At 47.5% G+C, this 11,568-nt stretch overlaps 1 protein-coding gene across 3 annotated transcripts in view; it reads left to right on the forward strand.

The window, feature by feature from the left end:
* Dock8 (dedicator of cytokinesis 8) overlaps positions 1 to 9,332 on the forward strand; it is a 203,293-nt gene extending 193,961 nt beyond the window's left edge. For all 3 annotated transcript variants that reach the window (XM_021627643.2, XM_060387841.1, XM_021627649.2), the window contains 3 exons: positions 359 to 465; positions 7,816 to 7,986; positions 8,377 to 9,332. In XM_021627643.2, the coding sequence (XP_021483318.1) occupies positions 359 to 465; positions 7,816 to 7,986; positions 8,377 to 8,437 (339 nt within the window). In that variant the 3' untranslated portion in view covers positions 8,438 to 9,332. The remainder of the gene's footprint in view (positions 1 to 358; positions 466 to 7,815; positions 7,987 to 8,376) is intronic.
* The last annotated feature ends 2,236 nt before the right edge of the window (positions 9,333 to 11,568 follow it).

Consider the following 11,568-nt stretch of genomic DNA (forward strand, 5'->3'; position numbering starts at 1 on the left):
GGGGCCACCAGCTAAGCAAATATGATTGGTCAGATAAAGGTAGCCCTTGCTCTAGACGAGCCACTCACAGTGCTCAGCCTGGGCTGCTGTCGCCTTACCTTGCGGTACAAAGGGAAAGCTGTAGGGTTAGCATGTGATTGAGCAGATGCACTTAGGCCAGTCAGTATTCGCCCAAAACTCCAAGTCCTCCCCAGAAATCAGTTTCCTAAGAAACTCAAGATCTCCCTAGGCTTTTTGTTTTAGTGAAACAAACTACGGAATTAAATGTTCAAACTAGGTGCACTCCCGACATTCTCTGTCTCCTAAGTAATTTAACTTTCATTCCCATATCCGTATCGTGTTTCGCTTTCTCCATCAGGGACCGCTGGAGGTGGCCCAAGTGTTCTTGGCTGAAATTCCAGCTGACCCAAAGCTCTACCGACATCACAACAAGCTGAGGTTATGCTTCAAGGAGTTCATAATGCGGTAAGAAGGGAGGTGGTGGACGTTGGAGCACAGCAGTGTGGGCACACACTGCTCAGCGCTGGAGTGTTTACCCAGTGTGTATGAAGCCGTGGGTGCCACCTCACCACTACAAAAACAAATACAGACGTGTGCCAGGCCACTCAGAACTACTGGATCACAGGCTCTGGTTTAAGAACCCTGACAGATGCCTGTGAGGGGGACTGCAAGTGATAGGTCAACCCTCAGGCACACACACACAAAGACGAACACAGACACAAACGTGTACAAACACATGCACAAACGTGCACAAACGTGCACAGACACACACACAGGGCACTAGAGCAACAACAGTGCTTATACTACCACTAAGAAACTAATGCTTCATGTGCAGAAGGCTTCATGGCTGCCTTTGCACTGCGCCTCACAGTCATGTCAGACAGATATCATCATCATCTTCACTTTACAGGCATGGGATGTTTGGAGATGGGAGATAAATTTACTGATGACCACACAGCCAGTTGGCAGCAGAGCAGAGTTGCAGCAGGTCTTCTGGATCTTGGCCATCCTTGCTTCTGTCTGGGCTGGTACTGACTGACACATTAAGTCAAAGCTGTTTGCATTAATAGTGTGTAGTTCTGCAAACTGTATAGTGACTTACTTTAGAAACCCAAAACTAGATGTCGCCTTAATTGGATAGAAAAAGGAAAGGTCTAAAGCAAGGATTTTGCAAAAAAAAGATACAGCCTTGCTCAAGGCCAGCTCCACCTGAGCTACTGACTTCTGTGCAACTGGCTTCGAGGGCATCTGGTTCAGCCTAGACAGAAATTGGCTCTCAGGGCAGGGCCTGTGATCTCTGCAACCAGATAGGTACCTCAGGCCTCCAGGGGCCCTAAAAGAATGATGAGGTAGGGTATGAGGCTGCTTCACTTGCAAGAGAGAAGAATGTCAGAAGCCGTGTACCAGTTGCCTTCACATCCAGAACCTTGGTTCAGCATGTGAGTAGAGAAATAGTCTTGCAGGACAGACAGAGAGAAAAGAAACCAAAAGTTCATTTGCCCCATTTAGTAAAACCCAGTAGAATGCTGCTGTCATCGTAAGCTTTCTGGAGAAATGCCTATCTTCGCTATGTGGAGAAAACACATCTTCCTGCAATGATACACAGGTGCTTGGAAATGGGTATATACAATAGATTGCAACTATTAATGTTGGTATATTTAATTTCCTTTCTGATAGTAATCATGCCATTACACACAAGGTACATTTTCTTTGCTCCATAGTATTTTGTTTATTTGCTTTTGTTTTATTGTCTTCCTTCCTCTCTCCTCTCCCTCTCTCTCTCTGTTTTTTTCTTTCTGAGACAGTACCTCACTATGTAACCCTGACTAGCCTGAAACACCTTATGTTGAACATCTATCCTTGAATTTAGAGATTCTCTTGCTCTGGAGTTTTGGGATTAAAGGTGTATGCTACCATGTCCAGCTAAATAGTAGATATTTTTGTAGCAAAAGGTTTAAAACCTTGGATAATTATTTAGAAGGACTTTTCCCATGTCTTTTCATTTAAAATTCATTATGGTTGAGCTGTACTCAGGAGGCAGAGGCAGACATATCTCTTTGAGTTGGAAGCCAGCCTGGTTTACAAAGAGAGTTCCAGGACAGCCAAGGCTGTTACACAGAGAAACCATGTCTTGAAAACAAACAAACAAAAAATCATTATGGTTGAAATTCAAAGTTGGCAGTGGACAGGCCTTGCTGAACCTCACAGAGCCCATGAGTGTGTAGTGAGTGTTGTCTCTGGATATTAAGTCTGGGCATCCCTGTGCCCCTGGGGACAGGATGTAGCATTGCATTACTAAGTAGCAACGCACACAGTGCAGCAAGTACTGAGAACTCTAAGAATGTTGCAGATCCGAAGGGCAGGTCCATTGTGGGCTAGGATAGGCTTTATGGGAAAATACCACCTACTGTTTGTCTTGAATGGTCATCTAGAGTGCCAGGAGGATGGGTGTGGCTGTAAGACTCAGAGTCAGGAATGCCAGCGCTGCTGCTTCCTGGGAGTCCATGGCCAGCTCAAGACCAGGCCGGGCAGAGAAGGAGCAGAGCCACATTAGGTCTGGGTAGATTTTAAACAGAAGGGAAATTTGTGGAGCAAAGAAGCACTTTCAGGGTTCACATCAGCTTCCTCTGCTGGACTGCTCAATTCCGTCAGCGGGTCCTCCCCAAGACTCCACATAGATGACGCGCCCTAGCCAGTCCCTGCCAGGCATTGTTCCGGACTAGCTCCAGGCCTCCCGAAACTACAGTCAGAATCTTTAGAGTTACTCAAAGTCGAGTCCTTTTCAAATGCTATTCTCAGGAAGTTGAGGCAGGAGAATTGTTGTGAGGTTGGGGTCAGCGCTGATGGACACAGTGAGTTTAAGACCAGTCAAGGAAGCATAGCAAACACCCTCTAGTAGTAATATCCTTGGGAAACCAGGTTTGTCAAATCAAACGCAGATTCAGTAAACCTGGAGTAGGGCCCAAGACCCTGCCTTTTGGTTGGTTGGATGGTTGGTTTAGGGTTATGTTTTCTTAGTTTTTGTTTGTTTGTTTGTTTGTTTTGTAGTTGTTGTTTGTTTGTTTTGTAGTTGTTTTAAGGCAGGGGTCTCACCCCATAGCCCCAGGTTGACCTATCACGTGCAGTCCCCCTGACTCAACGTCCCAAGTGCTGGAATTACAGATGCCTGGCTCCAGATCCTGCAATATTGATGAGCCCTTGTGCTACTGAATGGGAGCACCAGCCTTTGGGCAGAAGCTGCCTCAGCTCCCTGCCTCCTGTTTACACCAGCACCCCCAACCTAAATTCCCCATACCATCCCTGTTGTCCTTTGCCTTCCTGTCTTCAAGAACACAAGTGTGCCCAAAGCCATTTTGAACCAGCTGTCCCTGGCAGCTTGCCACCTCATCCAGCACACACTTTGGACCACCTGTGTGGAAACGTGACACCTCCCCCCCACGCAGGAAGACCATAGATAAAACAACACTGCCAGCCACTACCACATGTGTGACACAGCCACAGTTAACTTCCCCTCCACTTCATTCCACACTGGTCAGAAATGGTAGCTCACCAAACCGTACATTTAAAACGAGTGTTAGGACACGTAAGTTCCCCTCAAAGCAAGCAGTGACTGAAGCTTCCCTCCTCTACTTGCTTGATGCTTCCAAGTCTAGTGAGGAAGCTGCCCCTATTTGAGAATACAAAGAACAGTGTCAGGTGCCTTGCACTGGTGGGTTCTCTGCTTTCAGGTGGCAGAGGCGACTCCACTGGAAAACAGGCGTGGCCCTCTGCTTCAGTGGGCTCCATCTCCTCAGCTTCCCCGGGAGGCTGCTACCTAACCCAGAGCTCTAAAGTAACCCCTGCCTGCCTTCCTGTGAAGACAGCCCTGTGGACACAGCCTGGGCCAAGTCTGTAGTTGCTTCTCCTGCCCCAGGACAGTGGCTTCTGACTCAGCTGCCGCTGATCAGACCTAGCCAGAAGGCCTGGCAGCCTGGCATGCAGCAGTCAGCATTCCTAGCCTCCTGGTACTCTGAGGATGGCTGCCAAGCAAGGACAAAGTCTTCTCTGCCTTCTCCTAAGAGGAAATGCCTGAAAGGTTTAAATACCCAGACAGACAAATGCCACACATGTCTCCTTCCTCCTCTCCTGGACTCACTAGACCATCATAGGCACTGCAGGTGTTTCCGTATTTTCTCTTGCTTATCTGATTGGTCTCATGCCTGCAGAGACTTGGGTCTTGGGAGATAGCTCAGTAGGTAAGAGCCCATATTATGTAGTCATGAGGATGTGAGTTCAAATCCCTGGTACCCACAGAAAAAGCCAGATGTTGCCATGCCTGCCCCTGTGACCCCAGCATAGGACACAAGAGAGAGGCTGGGGTTTGCTGGCCACCAGCCTAGCTCCAGGTTCAGTAAGAGACCCTGACTCAAGAAAAATCCTAATGTTTTCCTCTGGCTTAAGTGATTTAGGGGGCTGGAAAGATGGTTCAACAGTTAACTGTCTGTTGTTGTTGTTGTTGTTGTTTTCTCAAAGAACCTGAGTTTGGTTCCCTGCACCCACATTAGGTGGCTCACAACTGCCTGCAACTCCAGCTCCAGGGACATCCAACACCTCTGGCCTCTTCAGGCACTCGCAGTCATGTGTGTGCGCACATACACACATACACGCTTAAAAATAAGTAATTTTTAAAAGGCCAAGTAAAATAAAATAAAAAATAATTTTTAGAAAGATTCAGTGGCTTAAACTTGACCCCCTATATTTGAACCGGAGATAGCCATATTCAAGGCACCTGTTACAGGAAGTGTTTGACTCCTGCCCCTGCCATTTCTGCTGCCTATGCTGGCTGAGTCAGACAGCAAGGTGTGGAGGGTGGGTGGTTTTGAAGTGGGTTTTTAGGAGGACTGGGTCAGAAAAGGAACTTACTCAGTGTGTATGGTGTAGGTGGAAACAGATCTGGATACTTTCAGGGGAAACAGCGTGAAATGGCATGAGGCTTCTCGAAATCAAGTTAACAATGGATGACCTTTGTCACCTTGGGTCTCCCGTGACACACTAAGGATGCCTAAGTGAAGTTCTAAGAACTCTTGAGAGCTACATGCAGACACACACACACACACACACACACACACACACACAGCCCTTTGACCTTCCTCATCTCACCTGTAATGACATTATAACAAGAAAGCTAAACTTTGGTGCAGTGAGAGCTTGTTCTAACTCATCCCTCCCCCTCCCTTGAACATGCTCTCTGTGCTCATGCCCTGTGACTAGAGGAATAGTTATGGATGGGAGGATTTCTGGGGCTGAGACTGAATTAGAGCAGGTTATCTGGATTCTTTTGGTCCCCAGAGTCAGATAATGACAGGGTTTGAGCAGTTTTCTTTGTGTTAATGCTCTGCAATTTCACCACAGTGGAGTGAGCTATCATCTTTTCAGTAGGGGAATTAGCCCTGTTTTCAGCTCTGGGCAATTATCAGCCATTATCATTAGTTCTCCAATTGTATCTAACTTAACCTGCATATGGAGGGTTTTCTCTGTGACCACATTTTATCTCTAAAAGTTCTGTTTAATTCTTTTGTAGGACTGTTTTTCTTTTTCCTATACTTTGTTGCTGTTTGATACGTTGTCTTGATACTAGATTCTCTTGCTACTCTTATTCTTGTTTGGGTTTTTTGTTGTTGTTGTTGTTTGTTTGTTTGTTTGTTTGTTTTCACCTTACTTTGTTCTGTTATCTCTAATTCCTTTTCTCTTTGGGGGGGGGGATATGGTCTCTCTGTGTGGACCTGGCTGCCCTCCAACTCCTGGAGATCTGCCTGCCTCTGCCTCCCAGTTGCTAGGATTAAAGGTGTGCACCACACCTGGCTTACGGCTTTTCTCTCATTCTTGCAGAGCAGTTTCCTCACTTTTTTTGCGTATATAAGTTTTGACTTATAGTTTCTCTGTTGTAGTAAATGTTAAAAGAACGAGTGTTAGGCTATATAATGTTTTTTATCAGCCCTAAGATTATTACGGCAGTATTATATAACCTGCTATCACAAATAAGACACAGACACCTGTTAGATTTTATAATTGCCTCATTTACCTTGAGCCAGGCAGATATTTCACCTACGCTGGTTCAATAACCTCACCATCCATCTCCCAGCCCCATCCAGTGCCACCCGCCTTAACCCTCCTCATCTGAACTATCTTTCATCCATAATCTTTTGAATACTTGCTTTTATTCTTTATCTGGGCCTTTCCACACCATTACTGGAGTCCTTCTTCTTGGCCCACATGGTTTTTTCTCCACACTAACCCATCATAGTGACCTCCTTCCTCCTCTCTTCCCATCTGTCTGTCTCCCATGATTCTCCTGTCCTGTCCAAGCCGGGGAACCCTAGCCACATCTACCCCACTCTACCCTGCCCAGATATAGCCCATTTAATCAACCAATCAGGTATGTCTTAGGCAAGTTTACAAAACAAGGATAGGTGTAATCAGATCTTGAGGGCCAGTAACACACATCAGACCAACCTCCAACATTTTTCTCATGAGCTCATCTTAGGCAAAATTGCTCCTTGTGTGGGTGGTCATGTTCCCTAAGACAGTGTGTGTCTGGTGCAACTTTCTATAGGTCCTTGATGCCTCAGGACTTAAACAACCAGGAGTGGTTGTTAATCTAATGACTTGGAGATGTGACGTGTGTGGCACAAGCCTCAGATTTCAATTTCACAAGGCAGCTTCCCCTTTAAAGGCCTTATACTGATAGCAAGTCTATATTCCACCTCTCTGAGCAGCATTTTTCTAAGCCCATTTGTCCAAGTATGTTAGCTTTCTTCAAGGCTCTAAGTTGAATGCCGAGGTTTAGGTAGACCCCCGTAGTTCTGGCTGACTCATGTATCTTAAGCAGGGCCTAACAGTCTGCCTCTCCCAAGCTCTACAGGGGAACCTGACAGGCCACCAGGCTTAAAAACACTTTTTGTGGGGCCGCAGCAAGGGGCCAGCGGGTAAGCACACTTGCTGCACAGAGTTCAGACCCCAGCACTGCTGGAACAAGCAGGGCATGGCCCTACCCCTTCCTGTGAGCCCAGCTCTGAGCATGAGGGAAGACTAGACAGCTAAGCTGTGCTGTGCTGGCAAGGCAAAAATCATAAGCTCCAGACCCAAGAAGAGGCCTTGCTCAAAGGGAGACAGTGGATAGTCACAGAGGAGGCTATCCCATGTCCTCTTTACCTCCGAGTGCTAGCAGAGACATATGCGTATCATACATGTTTACATACACCATACTAACACACACACACTCACACATGTGTGCGCGTGTTAGAGGTTTTGATTGTAAATTTCACATTATAGTGACCAAAAGGGAAAAACAAAAACAAACCAGTTGCCAGGGGTAAAGATTTATTAGGCTCACAGTTTCTGGGGTCTCAGTTCTATGATCATTTGGTTCTGCTACTTCGGCCTGCAAGAAGGCAGAACATCATGGTGGAAACATCTTTTTGAGGAGCCTCTTCATCTCATGGTGACCAGGAAGTAAAGGAAAAGGAGTGATGAGGCTGCAGACAAGGTGTACTTCCAAGGTCATTTCTTTAAGGACTCCTTCCCTTCTCCGGGTGCTACTTCCTACTTTCCCCAGCGACCCATCAGATTATGACCCTATCTATGGACTGGTCCACGGATGCACTCCAAAGCCCCACGATCCAGTCACATCCCCAGAGCCCATCAGCTGACAGCCAGTGCTTGAGGAAACCTTTTAGAGGCAGACAGTAGCAGAGGTACTCAAGCTGTCTCCCTGTCACTGTTCTCCAAGTCACTAAAATCCAAACACTGAGCACGGAAACCCTCTCTCCCCCTCAGGTGTGGGGAGGCTGTAGAGAAGAACAGGCGGCTCATCACAGCAGAGCAGCGGGAGTACCAGCAGGAGCTGAAGAAGAACTACAACCGACTGAGGGACAGCCTCCGGCCCATGATCGAGCGAAAAATCCCCGAGCTCTACAAGCCCATAATCAGAGTTGACAGTCAAAAGAGGTAAGAAGGAGCCATGTAGCCTCCTCCCGGGCATCCGAGGTCATGGGGGCACCACAAATCCTGCTTGCTCAGCTGCTCTTGGCAGAAAGCAGAGAGCCCAGGGTGGACAGGAGCCTGGCATCAGGCCTCCAGCCAGTCTGTGGTTTGCATTCAGCAAGCTTTCCCCTGACCTCTTCCAGCTTCTTCTTACTGCCCTTGTACCAGCTGGTGTATGTGCGTGCGTGCGTGTGCGTATGTGCGTGCATGTATACAATATGAATAGGTCTCGGGATCCTTTTTTTTGTTTACTAAGTTCCCCAGGACCAGTATCTTTCTGGATCATTTCCTCCCACACCTCTCTTTAAAAGGCTAATCAATCCTTCTGTGTTCTCTTTCTCTCCTTAATCTCAGGGACTCCTTCCACAGATCTAGTTTCAGGAAATGTGAAACCCAGTTGTCACAGGGCAGCTGAGAAAAGCCACCTTTGCCCACGGTGACTGGGGCCCTACTCCCTGGAAGGACTCACTGGTACGTCGCAGCAGCCACCCAAGACTGTGCCCAGTCCCTGCCCAGCCAGTGCCCTGGAAGCTGAGTTCCATGACCACAAAAGGATACCCAAGGGTATTCTGAACCATCTTGGCCATGCCAGGGGCTGGACTGGCATGGACAAATGAGGGTGTGACTGTATTTATTAAAGTATTTTTCACGATGCTGTACAAGGGAAGCCTAAGCCATTTCTGCTGAATGGCTGCTCCATCCACCAAGTGACTTATGACCTACATTTGAATTTCTAAGAGAAACTCAAATTGTGGAAGGAAGAGTGAAACGCATCCGGCAGCCTATTCCAAATGAACTCCACTCAACCCCTTGGAGGGAAGAAAAGATAAACTCTGGAAAAGTGAACCATTTTCCAATACGTGCGTGAGAGAGGTCTCACAGGATGCCCCCACCCCGTGATGGCTGGGAATCTGGGAACAGAGCTCTCCACAGCTTGTCTTTGGCCCTCCTGCGTTGCTGGACTGAGTGCCATCTAGTTATCTCTGCATTGTCGTTTGTTAAGCTGAGCGAGCCCACCTTGACCCAGGGGACGACTGTGTGAGACAGACACACATTCAACAAAATGGGAGCAACTGTCCCCTGACGTTTTGCTGGTTTCCTGTAGGCTTACTCTCTCTGCCTCCTTTTTCTCCTCTCTGGGATAATGTGGATTTTTATACAAGGGTGGTTTCTTTACCTTCATTTCAGAACGTTGTGTTCTCTGTGTGCTACAAAATACATATTAGCTTTTGATTCCTTTGACGATGTGTCTTAGGAAAAAGAGAAACAAAGTTGTTATTTGAGAATTAAATTATATATTTTTCATACAATTCATGACCTTAACTAATACTAAAGATAGAACAAGAATGACGAGCAATCGGGGCAGTACTGGCGGTGCGCGCCTTTAATCCCAGCAGAGACAGGCAGATCTCTGAGTCTGAGGCCAGCCTGGTCTACGGGAGGGAGTCCCAGGACAGCCAGGGCTACATAGTGAGACTCTGTCTCAAACAAACAAAAAAGAGTGACAAGCAAAATGCTTCCCTGACAGCTCAGAGTGTTGTAAAGCTTCAGAGACCATGGCCTTGGTCAAGCAGTGACCTCCCGAATGGCCTCTAGTGTAACATGTAATCCTTCCGGGCAGGACAGAGTTCTCAGCTCTCAGTCTTGAAATGTCCACACACACCATGGGCATGCATAACTTACTATGAAGAAGAACATTAAAAGGAAAAAAAAAAAAAAACTTGCTGCATTTAAGCAGTAGCATAAACAAAGAGCTCAATTGGCCCTTCATCTGAATATGTACTCTAAACAGATGGAGTTAGGAGAGAGGCATGTAAAACATTCCTAGGCATGACACAAGTAAGCTGCCTTCTGAAAACAAGAATCCTGACAGTCCGTCAAAGCCCCTTTGTTTCTCGCAAGCCCTAGAGCAAGGATTCTCAACCTTCCTAAGGCTGTAACCCTTTAATACAGTTCTTCATGTTGTGGTGACCTCCCCAACCATTTCATTGTTACTTGGTAACTGTACGAATTGTAATGTAAATATCTGATTTGGAGGACATCTGATATGTGACCCCTGTGAAAGGGTCTGTCGATCCCACAAAGGGCCCTCGACCCACAGGCTGAGAACCACTGCGGTGGGGGGAAATCCTCTAATTTGTCCCATTCTCCCTCCTTCACAGGCTCCTGTTACTGCACCTCCCAAGGTTGAAACATTTGAAAATCACCTCCCCTCCCCACTGTTGCCAGTTCCCAAGGGGAACATAGCAAAAGTGACAGCCATTCAGCTGTTAGGCTAATGCCATATTTTTCCTCTGGGCCTGGAGTCATTGCTTCCTGAAGAGCACTTTTTGCTCTTGCACAGGACCCCACTTCAATCGCATGGTGGCTATCCCTGCCTCAGGAGATCCATACCCAGAGGTGGGAACCTCTACAGACACCAGGCCCACACGTGGTGCACATACATAACAAAGGCAAAACACTCACTCACAGAGTGAGTTTTTAAAGGGTGAAAAAGCACTCCTCCAAGTAGGAACTGGGGTGGGATGGGCATCATGCCCAGAGAGAGGTGCTGCCAAAGGGGACTTAGGGCGGGGGGGGGGGATGCCAGCTACTTGCATGCGGTTTACAACCAAGGCCAGGCTGTATTTCTCTAGTAACCTCAGACCTGGGGACTTAAGGACCAGCGATATTTGGTTTTTGTTTTGTTTTTGGTTGTTTTGTTTTGGGGACAGGGTTTGGCTGTGTGGCTTTGGCTGTCCTGGAACTCTCTAAACCAGGCTGACCTCAAACTCGTGAGATCCACCTGCCTCTGCCTCCCAAGCAATGGGACTAAAGGTGTGTGCCACCACCACCCGGCTCACCAACTTTTTTCTGTAAACGAGATAAGAACAGGGATCACAGACTGTTCCATTACCCAGTAAGCTTCTCGGGGTCATCAGTGAGACATTATAAAGTCTGCGTGGGCACCGGAAGTCTTCGGACTAAGGGACCCAAGTCCCAGTTCCCTGTTCTTCCACTCAGTAGTCCTGCAAAGCTAGCCAACCTGCTTAGAGCCAGCTCTGAGCTTTTTAAATTTTTTGCTATGAAAGAGGAACCCTCCTTTTAACCTGAGGAAATCCAGTGAGACGATGAAGGCATGCGAACCAGTTTTGGAAACTCAAAAGCGCTACCCAAAATGTCAGGTAAACTGTCCTTAAAACCGACACCTAGAGAAAGTTTAGATGCCACTCGCGCACACACACAAACACACTGCATCCGGTGCGGGCAACCTTGATCAAAAGGAGGCCAAAGGTGCAGGCAGGACAGAGGCCTGAATGACCAGAAAACAAACGCTTGGTCTGTCCCACTTGCCTTGCCAGTTTTTACAGCCTGGCAAGGACTAACAAGGTCCTCTGGGCAGAAGGAAGAAGGGTTATCAATGGACTGCAGAGGGTGTACTGTATACATAACTGGCCTGGAACCCAAGCTGACCCACTTGCGCAGCTCCCCGGTGCACAGCATGTTTCCAAGGCTTTCCTGGGAGTAAATAAACTCCTGCAGTGGCCCACCTGTCTCCGCCTCAGC

Source organism: Meriones unguiculatus, chromosome 1 (genome assembly GCF_030254825.1).
Source record: "Meriones unguiculatus strain TT.TT164.6M chromosome 1, Bangor_MerUng_6.1, whole genome shotgun sequence".
Classification (NCBI taxonomy): domain Eukaryota; kingdom Metazoa; phylum Chordata; class Mammalia; order Rodentia; family Muridae; genus Meriones; species Meriones unguiculatus.